General features: G+C 46.2%; 1 protein-coding gene across 6 annotated transcripts in view; it reads right to left on the reverse strand.

Annotated features, from left to right (window-relative positions):
• The window catches only part of TRAPPC9 (trafficking protein particle complex 9), a 391,636-nt gene that overhangs the window by 247,988 nt on the left and 125,849 nt on the right, over positions 1-17,799 (reverse strand). For 2 of the 6 annotated variants that reach the window (XM_018058608.1, XM_018058607.1), the window contains one exon: positions 3,010-3,126. The exons of the other annotated variants lie outside the window; for them this stretch is intronic. In XM_018058608.1, the coding sequence (XP_017914097.1) occupies positions 3,010-3,126 (117 nt within the window). The remainder of the gene's footprint in view (positions 1-3,009; positions 3,127-17,799) is intronic. 6 annotated transcript variants of the gene reach the window in all.

Consider the following 17,799-nt stretch of genomic DNA (forward strand, 5'->3'; position numbering starts at 1 on the left):
GAAACGGAGCAAGCAAATTGGCACCAGAGTTGTCACGATAGGTTTTTAGACGTATCTAGCATAATTAATTCATTCCTTATGCAATTAAGCAAGCAGTAATGTTGCTCAACGTAAATGTCTGGTTGGCCTCTGACGATAAGTAGGTTCCAGCATATCTCCTACTTTAAACCCATCACCCAAACAGACTCTACACGTGGACGTCACCAGATGGTCAATACCAAAATCAGATTGATTATATATTTTTTTGCAGCCAAAGATGAAGAAGCTCTATAAAGTCAGCAAAAACAAGACTGGGAGCTAACTGTGGCTCAGATCATGAACTCCTTATTGCCAAATTCAGACAGAAATTGAATAAAGTAGAGAAAACCACTAGACCATTCAGGTGTGACCTAAATCAAATCCCTTACGATTATACAGGGGAAGTGACAAACAGAGAACTCAAGGGACTCGATCTGATAGACAGAGTGCCCGATGAACTATGGATGGAGTTCAGGACACTGTACAGGAGACAGGGGTCAAGACCATCTCCAAGAGAAAAAAATGCAGAAAGGCAAACTGGCTCTCTGAGGAGGCCTTACAAATAGCTGAGACTAGAAGAGAACTGAAAAGCAAAGGAGAAAAGGAAAGATATATCCATTTGAATGCAGAATTCCAAAGAATAGCAAAGAGAGATAAGAAAGCCTTCCTCAGTGATCAGTGCAAAGAAATAGAGGGAAACAACAGAATGGGAAAGACTAGAGATCTCGTCAAGAAAATCAGAGATACCAAGGGAACATTTCATGCAAAGATGGGCTCAATAAAGAACAGAAATGGTATGGACCTGACAGAAGCAGAAGATATTAAGAAGAGGTGGCAAGAATACACAGAAGAACTGTACAAAAGAGATCTTCATGACCCAGATAACCATGATGGTGCAATCACTGACCTAGAGCCAGACATCCTGGAATGTGAAGTCAAGTGGGCCTTAGGAAGCATCACGACGAACACAAAGCTAGTGGAGGTGATGGAATTCCAGCTGAGCTATTTCAAATCCTAAAAGATGATGCTGTGAAAGTGCTGCACTCAATATGCCAGCAAATTTGGAAAACTCAGCAGTGGCCACAGGACTGGTAAAGGTCAGTTTTCATTCCAATCCCAAAGAAAGGTAATGCCAAAGAATGTTTAAACTACCACACAATGGCACTCATCTCACACACCAGCAAAGTAATGTATAAAATTCTTCAGCAAGGCTTCAGCAATACTTGAACTCAGAACTTTCAAATGTTCAAGCTGGATTTAGAAAAGGCAGAAGAACCAGAGATCAAATTGTCAACATCTGTTGGACCACAGAAAAAGCAAGAGAGTTCCAAAAAAACATCTACTTCTGCTTTATTGACTGTGTCAAAGCCTTTGACTGTGTGGATCACAATAAACTGTGGAAAATTTTTAAAGAAATGGGAATGCCAGACCACCTTATCTGCCTCCTGAGAAATCTGTATGCAGGTCAAGAAGCAACAGTAAGAACTGGACATGCATGGAACAATGGACTGGCTCCAAACTGGAAAGGAATATGTCAAGGCTGTATACTGTCAGCCTGCTTATTTAACTTATATGCAGAGTATATCATGTGAAACGCCGGGCTAGATGAAGCACAAGCTGGAATCAAGATTGCTGTGAGAAATATCAATAACCTCAGATATGCAGATGATACCACCCTATGGCAGAAAGCAAAGAGGAACTGAAGAGCCTCTTGATGAAAGTGAAAGAGGAGAGTGAAAAAGCTGGTAAAACTCAACATTCAAAACATTAAGATCATGGCATCCAGTCCCATCACTTCATGGAAAATAGATGGGGAAACAATGGAAACAGTGACAGGCTTTACTTTGGGGGGCTCCAAAATCACTGCACATGGTGACTGCAGCCATGAAATTAAAAGACACTTGCTCCTTGAAAGAAAAGCTATGGCCAACCTAGACAGCATATTAAAAAGCAAAGTCACTACTTTGTCAACAAAGGTCCGTCTAGTCAAAGCTATGGTTTTTCCAGTAGTCATGTATGGATGTGAGAGTTGGATTTAATAGCTGAGCGCCAAAGAATTGATGCTTTTGAACTGTGGTGTTGGAGAAGACTCTTGACAGTCCCTTGGACTATAAGGAGATAAAACCAGTCAATTCTAAAGGAAATCAGTCCTGGGTGTTTATTCATTGGAAGGACTGATGCTGAAGCTGAAACTCCAATACTTTGGCCACCCGATGCAAAGACTTGACTTATTGGTAAAGACCCTGAGGCTGGGAAAGATAGAAGGCTGGAGGAGAAGGGGATGACAGAGGATGAGATGGTGGGATGGCATCACAGACTCGATGGACGTGAATTTGAGCAGACTCCTGGAGTTGGTGACGGACAGGGAAGCCTGGCGTGCTGCAGTCCACGGGGTTGCAAAGAGTCGGACACGACTGAGCAACTGAACTGACTGAGCTTCAGCCTTTTCGTGAGACACACTTATCACTTCTCAGTGTGAGACCATGCAACTATGACTTCTAGTAGACCATGAGACTGTAACTTCTGGAATGTATTAAGGAGTCTTCGTGTGCACAGCAAACATTTACTAAAGATCAGAAATAATAAGTGAAAGGCAGTTAGCACTATCACTGGCACATGGGAGGTAATCAATAAACTGAAACTATGAAACTAAATACACACTTAGAAGCAGTGAGTGTTGACGCCAAGCATTACTGGGCCGTGCTCTGGAGGCAGATGCATAAAAGTCATTCCTGCTCGTAAGAAGCTGAAAGCCTGATGGAGGAGGCAGGGAAAGAGGCAATTACAACTCAGTGGGAGCTGAGTGATTCCATAAATAAAAACACAGGGCACTACCAAACACATCAGTGGGATGAATGGGGAGAGAACCAAGTCAAAGAGGACTTCTCTGAGCGCAGGAAAGTTGTGTTAGTCAATTTTACTGAGAATAATTAACGGGCAACATAACGCTGCCACATTAAGCAGACACAACAACAGCTTTAATAAACGAACCTGCTGGTGTGACCGCCGGCACGATTCACACGTAGAATATTTCCAGGTCCCCTCCGAGTTCTCGCCTCCTGTCAACGCCAGGGTCTGTTCCGCCCTTGGTCTCCAGCATGCTGCTTCCTGTCGTGACAGCTTAGTTTTACACATTCCTGAATTCCTTACTCACACAGCTTGCATTCTTGTGTTTGGAATGTTGCTGAGATTCACCTGTCTTGCTGGGACTATCAGCGGTTTATATCATTTTACAGCCACGCGATAGTCCACTGTATGGATATATCACAGTTTGTTCCGTCATTTATGTGGTCACAGACACTTGCATTTTTTTTTCCGAGTTTGGGGTTATTATGAATGAAGCTGCTCTAAACCCAGCCAAGTCTGTGTGAAACTATGCTTTCACTTTTCGAGGGAAAATATCTAGAACTCCCGCATCACAAAGGTAACTGTGTAAGAAATGGTTAGAGAGCCCTCCAAAGCAGGCATACGGTTTAACACTCTCACTAATAAGGGTGGAGAGCCCCGGCTCCCCGCCAGGACCCTCGCCAACACTGGGAGCGGTCACTGGTCCCCACCTCGGCCTCTAATAGACGACAGTGTGCCCAGGACAGCGGTGGTCTGCATCTCCCTACCGGGCACACGGCCCCACCAGGCACATGGTCCCACCGGGCACACGGTCCCCACCGGGCACACGGTCCCAAGGCCTCCGCATGAGCATCTGCCATCCATGCATCTTCTCTGACACATTAGCTGCTCAGTTTCTTTCCTATTTTAAAAATCAGGTTCTTCGTCTCCTTATTGTTGAGTTGAAGAGTCTTGCTTGTTTATTTTAATATATTCTGGACACAAGTGCTTTAACAGATGTTATGTTTTACAAATACTTAACTCCAAGGATAAAGCTTCTGTTTTCATTTCCATAAAAGTGATTTTAGAAGGGTAGGAATTTTCAATTTTCATGAAGTCTAACTTACCATTTTGTCCTTCATATTTCACGCTTTGTGCCCTGAGAAATTTTTGCACACCCCAAGATCAAAGATTTTCTCTGATGTTTTCTTTGACAAACCTTACAACTTCACCATTTATATTCTAGATCTATGATCCAGTTTGATTCAATTTTTATGTGTCTGGGGTCTGAGTCTCAAAAGTTGCTTTTCGGCATGGAAAAGTGAAAGTCTCTCAGTCGTGTCTGACTCTTTGCGACCCCATGGACTATACAGTCCATAGAATTCTCCAGGCCAGAATACTGGAGTGGGTAGCCTTTCCCTTCTCCAGGGGATCTTCTCAATCCAGGGATCAAACCCAAGTCTCCTGCATTGCAAGCGGATTCTTTACCAGTTGAGCCACAAGGGAAGCCCAAGGATACTGGAGTGGGTAGCCTATCCCTTCTCCAGTGAATCTTCCTGACCCAGGAATCGAACCAGGGTCTCCTGCATTGCAGGCGGATTCTTTAACAGCTGAGCTACTATATGGGTTAATTAACTGTTTCAAGCATCATTTGTTGAAAAAGTTCATCATTTCCCCCTTTCAACTACCCTGGCACATTTGTCCAAAATCAACTGAATTTATGTACATATAGGTCTATTGCTAGACTCCATATTTTGTTTCCATTAATCTACGTGTTTAATCTTATGCCAACACCATACTGTCTTGATTACTGCGGCTTTGTTGTCTGGGTGTGTCAGGTCCAATGCACTTCCACACAAATTTTAGAATCAAGTTGTTAATTTCTTTATAAAATAAGCCTGCTGGAATTTAAGGATCAACTTAAGGAAAGAACCGTCATCTTAATATTAGGTATCACTACCCAGGAATAAGCAGAGACATTACTTTGCCAACAAAGGTCCATCTAGTCAAGGCAATGGTTTTTCCAGTGGTCATGTATGGATATGACAGTTGGACTATAAAGAAAGCTGAGCACCAAAGAATTGATGCTTTTGAACTGTGGTGTTGGAGAAGACTCTTGAGAGTCCCTTGGACTGCAAGGAGATCCAACCAGCCCATTCTGAAGGAGATCAGCCCTGACTGTTCATTGGCAGGACTGATGCTGAAGCTGAAACTCCAATACTTTGGCCACCTAATGTGAAAAGCTGATTCATTTGAAAAGACCCTGATGCCAGGAAAGACTGAAGGCGGGAGGAGAAGGGAACGAAAGAGGATGAGATGGTTGGATGGCATCACCAGCTCTATGGACATGAGTTTGGGTAAACTCCAGGAGCTGGTGATGGACAGGGAAACCTGGCATGCTGCAATTCATGGGGTCGCAAAGAGTCGGACACAACTGTGCGACTAAACTGAACTGAACCCAGGAATATGTACACCTCAATATCTTTATTTCTTTGAGTATTTTTCTGAAAGAAATTCTTGTAAATTTCAATGTACGGTTCTTACACATCTTTTCTTCCACCATTCATAAGTATATGATTTTTCAGTTGTTTCTGCAAGTGGTATGGCATTTTTTATTTCACTTTCTAAATGTCTAGTATTATATAGAAATAAAATTGGCTTCTTTATATTGACCTGTATCCTATTCTGCAGCTAAATTAACTGTTCTAGTGTTCTATCTGTAAATTCCTTAGGGCTTTCTATGTACATAAAAATGTTTCAGGGAAATAAAGAGCTTTACTTCTTCATTCCTGATCTATGGACTTACCATAATCTATCTTCAAATAATATTATTATGCATTTGTATATACAGTTTAAGAACTTAACACCATGCATTTCCATTTCTCCCTTCTACTCTATTTCTGTCATAATTTTTTATATCTTTTGAAACAATAAAACAGGTGTTTTTGCTTACAATATGATTAATTTTCTCCTAACAAAGGTTTTAAATTTCTAAGAATAAGCATTTTAATTCACCCATATTCCTACTCTTTCCAACACATTTCAAGATAGGAATCCTTGACACCTTCCACCTGAAGCACTTCCTTTAAGTACTCTTGCAGACCAAGTCTTGACTAGAGATGAGCTCTCTCGACATCTGCCCCTAGGTCTTTATTTCATCTTCTTTCTTTGAGGATATTTTTGCTGGATATAAAATCCTAAGTTAACAATTATTTTCTTTTGCCAAGTGAAAGATAGCATCCCACGGTCTCTGGCTGTATTCTTTTCTGACAACCATTACTTGGTGTCTACATGATATAATGTCTATAATCATTCCTGTTGTTTCCATAGAGTGTACGCTTTTTCTCTGAATGCTTTAAAGGTTTCCCTCAATACAACCTGTTCACAGCAATTTGATTATGATGTGTTGTTCTCTGTCTTTATTCTGATTGGGGTTTGTTAAGCTTCTTGGATCTGAGGATTTATCATTCTCATTAAACTTGAAAACTAAAAACTTGATGTACTCATTCAATTAAGGGTTCACTGTTTCTTAAGGTATCATTCATTATCTCTGAACACTCTTCTCGCCAGAATTTTTCCCTGTTCACTATTTCTGGAACTCCTATTAGACATACATTAGACCCTCCTAACTCCTCTTTCACATTCTCCATCTGTCTTATGGAGACACATTCTGGGAGGCTCCTTAAGCTCCATCTTCCGATTCACTTATCCGCTCCTCACTCTTCAGTCGCATCGAGCCCTCTCTTTAACCCATCTGCTCTATGCTTTTAATTCTTTTTTACTTCAATAGTTATGTTTCTTTAATTTTAAAGTTTTCATAATATCCACTTGGTTCTTTTACAAATCTGCCTGCTTTAGTTTCATACTTGCGGCTTCATTTCTTCTGCTACCCTCCAGCTCATTTCCAACAGGCCTATGTAAAAGCCGCTTTCAGTCTATCCTATTATTTCTGGGTCTTGAGGCACAGATTCTTCCAATCTGTTGCACCTGTAGATTCCCCTTCATGACAGTCCGTCTCCTCTTATAGTCTGTGGTCTCTGACTGTGCTCATCCTCTGCAGAAATGACCTCATGTGGAAAGTTCATGCGTCTCTGGCTGAATCTCTATAGAGCAGTTTTAGACCTGACTTGGTTGCTCCTTGCAGATTGCAGTGAAGCACTGACTTCCTGTAACTCTTTGGATGCCCGTGGCGCTGGGCTATGGCTTGCTTCCTGGCCACTCCCTCAATCTGCCTGCAGACTTTCCCAGTCCAATTTCAGGGAAGCCTTTGTGAACTCGGCAGCAAAGGCCTGCAGCCTGGAAGCCCTTCTCCACGTCACCATCAGAAGCCCAGTGCTGGTGGGTGAAGTCCCACCCAAGGAGGTAGTCTGGCGTTAGCGTGAATTTCCTTTCTGTTCTGGAAGCTGGAAATTGTACTCTCTAGGCTTCTAGCACATGCATGTATCAAAAAATATTACATTACAGTCTCCGGATGGAAGCAGGTGAGTGTTTCAGAAGACTGTCAGTCTATTTTCTACACATTCCAGCTAAATCAAAAGAATACGGCTTAGAAAGACTGGTTTCCAAAAATAACTGCCCACTACTTTAGATTCAATTTCACAAATATTTCTGAAAATGGCTACTTGCCCAGGCTGTTATTCAACAGACAGAAAACAGCATCACTACTGATGCACTGCTGCTAAGGTCTGCTAATTCTTAGACTGCATGGCTCTGCCTTCATGCTCACTTCTAAAAGATTTAGTGCACACTGATCCACTGAAAAATGTCATTTTAGTAAATGCATCCTCGACCCCCCGTGCAGTCAGAGCACTTCTATGTCGTTCTCAATAAATACCATCAGGAACTAGCAGGACAAACCCTTGTGCCTCTTGACTAGTGACTCCTGAGAGCTGACTTTAAGAAACTTCGAATTCTAAAAGCACATCCTGGTGGCAATCAGGACCACCTTGACCTGGCCCTCCTCTTAACCCTGTGACAAGGCTGGACCCTTCCTACGCCTGCCAGGCCTGGAGAAGCGGCCGAGGACATCATCTCTTGAGCAGTGCCGGCAACTGCGCCACCACAGTGAAGAAGCAGGACGGCAGCGAACAGAAGCAGCGCCCAAGTTTGCTGAGACACCAGACGGCATCTAAGAGAACCCCCTCTGTAAGAATCCCCAGCATACCACAGGTGGCTCTTTTTCTATTCCATAGGGCTACATGTTCTTTAAAAAGCAATATATGGAGGGAAGGACTGGAGACAATCCCCCCCAGTCTGACACAGGCTGTGTGACTGGCAACAGCAGTGCTCATTTCCAAGCCATTGTTATATTTTAAAATTAACTAAAGCGACCTAATTCTTAAGCGCTATTTTATTACAAAGTAAAACATGTACAAAACAATCCTAAAATCTGTATGGAGCCCCAAATAGCCAAAGCAATCTTAAGAACAAATCTGGAAGGACCATATTTCCTGGTTTCAAACTGTATTAAAAAGCTATAGTAACCAAAATAGAATGGTGTTTACAAAAAAAAAAGAAAAAGATGCACAGGTCAATCCAAGCATCTACAGTCAATTAATTTACAATAAAGGCATGAAAAACAGACAATGGGAAAAGTACCACGACTCCTTTAACCCCAGAAAAGTGTGTGTATCTTCTGAGTTTCTGATTCACGTTCCTGACGCCCCGTAAATGCTGGTGTCCCCAGCAAAGGGACCCACCTTTGCTCCTCTTTATGTCTCTCATTCATCCCAAGGAATCGGCACAATTCAGCCTCTATCCACAGGCTGGTCATCCCTAACTGACTTCACCAGCCTGAAGCTCCCCCGGAGCTGCAGTTGAAATTTACTCCTTTAATAAGCCATGTCCACCTGGATGTCCAGCAGGCAGCCCTCCAGCCACCCAAACACCCTCTGAGATCTGTACTTCCCAAATGTCATGGGGGGGGGGGCGGGTACCGGTGACACACCATCTCCATCTGCCACATGGCAACTCCCAACTGCTTCCAGAACCCACCACACACACGAGAACTGGTTTCAATCCCCTCCTCTCTACCCTCAGTAAGAATCATCGACCCCTGGGCTTTTTTGCAGCCTCCTAAATGGCCTGACACATGCCTGGCATGTGAGAGAAAGCAGGAAGAATGGACCATTTTCCTCCTGCCAGCCTCGCTCCCCAGCTGCACAGCGGGGACGGCCCTGAAGTAAGAGCCGCTCCATAACTCCTTGCTCACAAGGCTCTGCCGGTGCACTATTCCATGAGATTAGCTGCTGCTGTCAAAGTGTGACTGTTGTGACAAACTAGCAACCCGAGCGTCAAACCAGCAGAGTCAAGCTGTGAATCATGGTGCGGTTCTGTCGGGCAGTGACTTAAAACAAAGCTTGCAAGAAGGTCTTTCATGCAATGAGAAAAGCGTATGATCAACTTCCAGTGCAACAGGCAGAAGACTACGTTGTCCCTAAGGTCTGACCTCAGCCACGTGAGAGGAGAAACAGAGACGCTGGAAGGAAGGGCAGCGCAGTGACCACAGCCCTCAGCTCTGCACAGAAAGACGGCAGGGCCCACCCCGCCCTTCTGCTCTACACGGTTCACCTTCCAGATTTCTCCTACAAGGAGCTTCGTTACTTTTGTGATAGGCACCACGCATGAAGGAACAAACTCCAAGGCTCTGCACTGGGCTCACAGCCCCAGGCACAGTGCAAAGAGCACAGGCCTTCGGGGGAGAGAGCCAGGGTCTGAATCTACTCTCTCCCACCACCTCCCCCAGGAAGAAATCACCCCCAGCCTGAGACTCCCAACTCTGAGGTGGGCATCCACCTTCCACCTCTGCCCACACACGGCAGGCATCTGACGGATACCCCTGGTCCCCTTTAGAAATGTTACACATTAGAGCTGTGGTTAATCAAGAGACTCTAAGCCAGCTGTGCTTGTTTCCCACCCCAGGCTTTCACACAGCTCCCTTGACGGGCTGCGACTGCAAACCCAGACAATGCAGGCCAAGCAGGCCAGAGACGTCGCCAAGCCCGGGAAAGAGGGTCCAGAAGACTGAAGCCAGCTTGTGTGGAACATGGCCTCAGCCCTTGCAAAACCGACCCAGCCAGGTTCACTGGAGGTACTAGAAACAAGACGCAGGGTATTCAGCAGAACCTTTGCCACACAGGGGGCTATTATTAACCATTTTCCCTAACGTGAGTAACTAGCGGCCACTACTTACTCAGTATTTTTCCCAGGCTTCCCAGAAATGGCTTTTTTTTTTAATTTAAATTTATTTATTGGAGGCTAATTATTTTACAATATTGTATTGGTTTTGCCATACATCAACATGAATCCGCCATGGGTGTACACATGTTCCCAATCCTGAACTCCCCTCCCACCTCCCTCCCCGTACCATCCCTCTGGGTCACCCCAGTTCACCAGCCCAGCCCCAAGCATCCTGTATCCTACATCGAACCTGGACTGGCGATTCGTTTCTTATATGGTATTATACATGTTTCAATGCCATTCTCCCAAATCATCCCACCCTCTCCCTCTCCCACAGAGTCCAAAAGACTGTTCTATACATCTGTGTCTCTTTCACTGTCTCGCGTACAGGGCTATCGTTACCATCTTTCTAAATTCCATATTTATGTGTTAGTATACTGTAGAAATGGCTTTTTAAATCGAGCAGGGTGACACCAAGTATTCTGCTGGGGAAAGACAGGTCTCAGCCCATGCCACACAGACTCCATTCTTGAGCTACTTGGAGAAAAGTTTCTTTACAACACTATCATAACTCCCTGGCTCAACAATCTCAAACCTGAAAATGCATTCCAAAGTGACTTTCTAATGGAGATTTTGGTTATTCCCCCCAGAAAAATACATTTCAATGACGCACCCGCACTGAGGCCTGGGCTCTTGGAGATCTCAGCTTACAGTGGACTCCAGATCACTTCTAGCTCCTCCCTCAACAGAAGCCCAAGCTTAATTCCCACCCTCCCTTCCCCCACGCCACCCCTTGATCACGGACTGCACCTGGGGACTTGCTCCCAGAGACCTGAGTATGGAGACTATTCTAGCAAACACTACACCAGCCAGGTGATCAAAGTCAACATCACTGATACAGGCAATGAGAAGGGCAAATCAGGTCTGTCTCATTATAAGAAAAAGATCAAAGGCGCCCAAATGAAGGAACAGCCTACAAAATAGCTGACCAGCACTTCTTAAAAGCGTCAAGGTCATGAAATACAAGGGGAGACGGAAGAGTGGTCACAAAGTGGAGAAGACCCGAGGCCTGGATTTCACCAGGCTCCTGCCCCCCGTTCCCGGGTAAACACTGCCGGCCACCCGTCTAGCCTGACCAGGAACGGAATGGCTCCAGGATTCCTGCACGGATGCCACTCACCAGGTGGTTTCTCCTGAGCGCTCAGTCGATACTTGACACCTCTTCCAGAAAACACACCGGAGTCAGTTTCCATTCGGCTGTTCAGTGGCCACTGCGGACACTGTCACAGAGCGTCTCTGGCTCCCCGGGACAGTTCTCATCTCCAACACTGTAACTCATCGTCTGTGCATTCGGTCGGATGACAGGTCTTGATATTTAATGTGAAAACACAGTCATACTTTAACTGAGTCATTTTGATGCTGGCGACATATTTTCCCCGTTTCATCTGACTCCCACTCAGGAGCGTGTCCAAGGGGAAGAGGAGAGAAAAGGGCAGCAGCCAGGGACAGGGGGAGGCTCCAGGGGAAGGACGGCCTCGCGCGGGTCCACAGCGGTACTCCGGGGGAGGGCCAGAGGCCACACACCTAACCCTGCACACCGCCAGAGCTGGGGGGCGGGGGGCACTGAGGGGAGGACATGGGTGAGACCGTGGACTCAGACAAGCCACTGTCGGCTCTATCAACTGTCAGGAAGCGAGTGCTCTGTGCCTCAGTTTCCCCATTTCAAACGGAGGTATGGTGCTGACAGGCTACGGCTTCTCGGCAAGATGTCAGGAGTGCATCTGCGTGGAGCACGCCGTGACGCCTTTGCTGAATCAGTCTTGCACTGGCGCCTAACCAAGCCCCACGACCTGGCAGCTAGAGGTTCCCCAGGGAGACGACGACAGGAATGAGCTTCAAAGACAGGACCTTTTCTCCACTGCTCTCCAAGGTGTTTGGAAATGTCAGGGAGCCGATTTGTCCCTGTTGTCAGAGAACACCAAAACCCTGGGGTGCTCTATTGCTTCCACAAGCAAGTCCAAATTTCTCCTGCAGTTAAGCAGTGAGATGCAAATGGGTGTCCTGGGCTGTGCTGCTCAGAGAGACCCCGTTGGTGAGCAGCAGCCTTTAGGGCTCCAGGCACCCAGCAGAGAGAGCATGGTGCTCTCCTCTGGGAGAGATTTTAAATAAAATGGAATTACAGAGAGGTGAGGTGGGCAAAGGGAGGAGGCTGCCTATGGGCAGAGCTGCTGGTGAGCTTCAGAGAGGTACGAGTAAGCTGAGCACGTCCTATATCTAAGTGCTGTTCTCTGTTTAACTCACAGTTGTCCTACCAGACTGGTGCTAGTTGTCCCCCTTTTATAGAGACAAAAAAGGCTCAGAGAGGTTAATTCACTTGCCCTGGGTGGCATAGCTCGTAAGTTATGCAGCTACAGGCCTTGCTCCTAACCACTGCTTCTCTGCAGCCCAATGAAATGTGTATTTATAACAAATAAACTAACAACTAACTACATTTGGTGAGACCTTAAACTCAAAGTTCTCTCACATCACATCATTCTCAAAACTACACCAGGTGGGAAAAAAGAGAGGGGAAACGATATGATAACTCCCCCAGTGAAGTTTAAAGAAACAGGGAGGAAAGCAGTATGTTAAGATCACAGCATCAGGAGCAAGACCCGGGCCCAAACCGGCTTTAAGACTCCAAAAACCCTACTCTTTCCACGTCATCAAACTTAATTTAATTAACATCCGAAATGCATGCCCCTTGACCTCAGGGTTTTGATCTGGAACTTCCAGAAGAGCTGACACCACCCTCGGCGAACACGGCTCTCCTCTCCTCCCCGTATCTGGCCTGCTTTCTGGTGACCTGTGTGTCCCTCCACACTGCTGGCTCTTGGAGGGCCAGAAACACACCGTCGGTCCTCCCCTGTGGCATCCGGTGCAGCACCAGAAGGCAGACATCGATCTCGGCCTCGGGCAAGCTTGCCACAGAGAACCCGTATTCCAGACACTTGCACGTTAAGGGAACAACGAGGAGCATGGTGGGAGCAGGTAACCAGTCCAAATGAGACAGCGAATTCAGGCGGGGAGCAGTGATGACTCAGCACTCCAATCAACGAAGCACAGACTGGCCAGGGAGAGCCCCCCGGGCATAGAGTCAGGGATGCGACCCTCTCCACCACCGCCTGGCAGCACAACCTCACAGCGTCACAACTCCCTCGGGCCTCATTTTCCCCAAGAAGAAAACCATCTTCCCCAAGAAGGAAGTCCGATTCCCCTGCTCTGGGGAACTGCTTGTAACAAAGAGCAATCCATCTTTCAACGATTAACGAGTCATGTCAAAAGGGCACAAGAATGCTGTCACTGGCCAAACCCGTGACAAGTGGAGCAACCAGAAAAACGATTTTAAGGGATCAAAACACACTGAATCAATAAAAACCCAAGACCATAACGGATCTCAAAAAAGAGTGAAAACAACCCTAATTTCTCACCATTTGAAGTTTTTAAACAATTTCTTACTGCGGAATTAGAAATCAAAGGGGAAAAAGGCATTTTGTTTCTGTTTTTCTAGCAGGCGTTGTATTTCTGGGTAATTGAGTAGGCCCAGCAGTTGAGCTCAACGTGCTACTTTGCAGGAGAAGGCTGCTTGATAAAAGGAGAAGACATAATAGACACAGAAAGTCGTTTCATAAAACTTTAATGATGTTACTGAATCAGGCAAGGATTACCAACAGATTTAAAAGCACATGAGACGCACGGTCAATGCCTCTGTGATGCTGCTAAAGCACTGATCTTCTCTAGTCGCAGGAGAAGCGCAAGGTGGGCTCAGGCCATCGCCACGCTACCCAGCAGCGAGTTTTAGCCTCACACTCTCAACACTGATTCTTACCACACAGCAGCACCGATATTTCCGCAGGAGCCTCTGAAACACACACACCTTTCCACCACGTGCCCCCACGGCCTTATGTCGGACCTCACCGTCTCTTACTAGCTAATGCAGGGCACAGGTCCTCCACACACAGCTTCAGCCAGATTTATTCTTAAGGATGCTTCATATGTTTCAAGACTCAAATGGATGCTACAGCAAGCCCAGGTGGGGTTTATTCCAAGAATGCAGGGCTGGTTTAACATTCTAAAATCCGTCAGTATAAACCACTTCATTAACAAACTAAAAAAGAAAAACCATACATTCATCGCACAGGACATACAAAAAGCATTTGAGAAAATCTAATATCCATTCCTGATTTTTTTAAAACTAAGGGTCAGAAAGGTGAAATAATTGTCCTCTACATCATGGAACTGTTTTTGATGTCACTCAAGGCCTGTTCTATAGCAGCTGATAACTATCCTAATATTTAGTTGTGTACTTTTTTTGTTGCTTCCTTTGCTCACAATTTTCTTCAGGGACTATTATTTATAAAGCAATGATTTTCTTTGTCATATACATATATATACACACACACATACATACACACACTCTCTATACCTATTCTGAGACATACATCAGCTAATTCTCCACACTCTGACTTTCAAAGAAAACCCCACACAGGCAAGTTTTGCTTTACAAAGCCAACAATTTCAGGTTGGGGAAGGTCACAGTGACACTGTTGCTCCTCCCTTATGGTCTCAAAGTGGCTGCCACTGCCCCCATTAGACAGGCTGGATCTTTCAAGAGGCATTCGGGACTACGCACCGTGTGGTCTCCGCCAACCTTCTCCCAGCTCATCTTTAATTGCCATATTGGAACAGAATTGCTCCAAATATGTACACGAAGCTTATGCCTCCTTGCTTTTGTCTAGGCTGGTCCCTCAGCTTCGAACGCCGCCTCCCCACTCCAGAACAAGGCTCCTCCCTTTGCCTGCCTCCTCCACAAGCCTTCTGCGGCTCTCCTAGGCTGACAGTCAGCAGTTGGCACCAGCGGGCGCTAGATACTCTGCAGAGCGTGGATGAAGAAAGATGAGCTTTTTCTGCCTTCGTGGGTCATGTGGGATGACAGACAAGCAACTGCCAACGACGCCATCCAGCGATGATGAGCTGACAGGGGCAAGTGCCAGCCAGGGGGCAGAGGGAGCTGGAGGGTCTCCACACTGCGTTCCGTGACCTGCTTCACCCTCGGAAGCCCGCTGAGAGAGGGTGGATTATCTGCATTTCACAGACGACAGGAAGTAACCCACCCCCAAGGCTGACAACGCTGTTTATTCCATGGCTGTCTGATGCCTAAATAATTTTCTCCCCATTTTGCTTGTTTCAATAGTGCAGTTGTTTCCAGGTGGGGAGAAAGGGCAGGATTTTTTTGTTTAATGTGGCTGCTCTTTAAACAGTTTTGGGTTTTCAGGGACTAATGAAATCACCTGAATGTGTATGACAGTACATTTTGTGAAATGACTCTTGCGCTGTCTGTGGTCTGAAGTTCCCATTTCCTTACTGAAAGCAAACACACTGGCTTTCTGTCAGTCCTTCTGAAAAACCGATCTAACTCAACTTTCCTGTTTGGCAAGAATACAATGGAAGTATACCTTTTCTTCCACTGTCTCCCTGGGAATTCGGGGTTCCTGCTGGTGAACCACCAGGCTCTCTCATGATGACCAGGAGCTCACAGGCTGGGGGGCTTCAAAGAACCCCACAAGGCGCCACCATGGTCCATCTCATCCCCTAGAAGGGCCTGGGCTGCATCTGCGTTTATGGATTCCTAGACCGGTGTTCCTTGACTTTCCCCAAATAGGCATGTGGATGCCCAGCTTTAATTTTAATTGTATGTTTATGTTAAGATTTCACCACAAATGTTTGTGAAAATGCCGTCTCAGGAGTCCAGGTGCTACAAATCAGTCCACAAGGTACCTGGAAGTAAGCCACTTAGCCAGCTTCCCTGGTGGCTCAGATGGTAAAGTATCTGCCTGCACAATGTGGGAGAGACCTGGGTTCGATCCCTGGGTCGGGAAGATCCCCTGGAGAAGGAAATGGCAGCCCACTCCAGTACTCTTTCTTGGAAAATCCCACGGATGGAGGAGTCTGGTAGGCTATGGTCCATGGGGTCGCAAAGAGCCGGACATGACTCAGCAACTTTACATCAGCCAGCTTCCCATGTGCCAGGCTGTGAGCTAATCCCAGGTCAAGAGGCATATGAGAGAGGTCCAGAACTGCCTACAGTCCAGTCCTGCAGGCAGTAAAAAAAAAAAAGCTAAATCGAAAACATCTCATGCCTGACGGCAGTGGTCCTCAAAGCGTGCTCCCCACCGCCAGCAGCAGCAGCCGCTGAGAACCTGTTAGAAACTCCCTCCTGGTGCCGACCAGGACCTGCTGAGTCAGAACCCGAGGGGGCTCAGCATTGCATCCCAACAAGCCGCCAGGTGATTCGGTTCGGAAGCAGCTGCGGTGTGGGATCCAGCGCTAAAGGCCCTGCTGGGGTCAAACGTAGTTCATGATTAATAGACAGGGAGTGAGAGAGCGCAGCAATGGGAAAAAAAAAAAAACTTGGCACATAGATAGTTCAGGACTCTGGCGCCTGCCAGTGATGTTCTAAGTCGTGCCCTGCCTGCCTCAGTGCGGGAAACCATCGGACACAGTCCATGTGCGAGCGTCTCCTACAGACGGCCAGGGGTCCTCTTCCCTCCTCGACCTCCCCACATGCCCAGCACGTCTCACAAGCTGACCGGCCGTCTCCTCTGACAGAAGATACACTCCAGGACATCGTCCTGCTCCGTTAGAGCCCCAGCTTCCTGAATTCAGCACTGAACCATTCCTCGCCAGGGGCCTGTCGGATGGAGGCAGGGGATGAAGTGTGCCGGGGGTTCAGAGGAACAGGGGTCTTCCTGGTGGACGAGGGCCTTCACCATCTCATGGGCCCCTCGAGGCACGCTCCTCTGGCCCCTCTGCATGACATCTGCTTAGAATTTCACAAGCAGAGGCCTCTCCACTTCTCTCACTGCTCCCTTTCTTACTAAGTTTTGAAATTGTTGAGCAGATTAAAGGATTCTTTTTGACACTTTTATGGTTAAACTTTGTAGAGTTTAAACTGCCTCCCTTAACTGTTCCTGGGAAAGATTAGAAATAATTTGGAACTGGATTGGATTTGCCATTCTGTAAGCTCTTCTTATCTACCAGGCTAATAGCAGACACTTTCCTCCCTACAAGAGCCCAGGAGGAAGGCTTATTATCTGCGTCTTACAGATTGAAAAGTGAGGGTCAGACAGGCGAAAGCTCATATTCACTGCTCTATAAATATGCCTTGAATCAATAGAGGATGTTTCGTATCCCATAATAAGTTTGGAAACTTACAAAGCATATATAGAGAGGAGGCACGATATTGTGGGAGCAGTGCAAGCTTTGGGATTTAGCCATCACTGGGTTTGAATTTTAGCTTCTACTTTGAAACTGCTTGACCTTGGGCATGTTGTTTAATCTTCCTGGGCTGTTCAGTAATTCCCACTCAAATACTGTGAAGCTGCATAAGAGAAGTAACTGTAAACACTGTCTGAAAGTTCTCTGCTGCCACGTGCCAAGCCTCTCTGGCCAACACAGTCTGCAGCCTGGGCCTGCGCCTGCTTGCCATCCTTGGGCGTGCACTAATAAACAATCCATGAACGAACGGTCTAACACACTTTCTTTTCTGAGCTAACAAGAACCCTCCTCTGCTGCCCACGGGCATCAAAAGGCTCAGAACCATTTCCACTCGTAACACAGCCTGATTAAGAAAAGATGCTGTTGCGTGACATAGGTTTTTGGTGTGTTTTTCTTGAATACATTTCTCTTAAGTTTTCTTAGCAGATTCTCTGGTCAGTCCATTTATACATACAATTA

This window comes from Capra hircus, chromosome 14 (genome assembly GCF_001704415.2).
Source record: "Capra hircus breed San Clemente chromosome 14, ASM170441v1, whole genome shotgun sequence".
NCBI lineage: Eukaryota > Metazoa > Chordata > Mammalia > Artiodactyla > Bovidae > Capra > Capra hircus.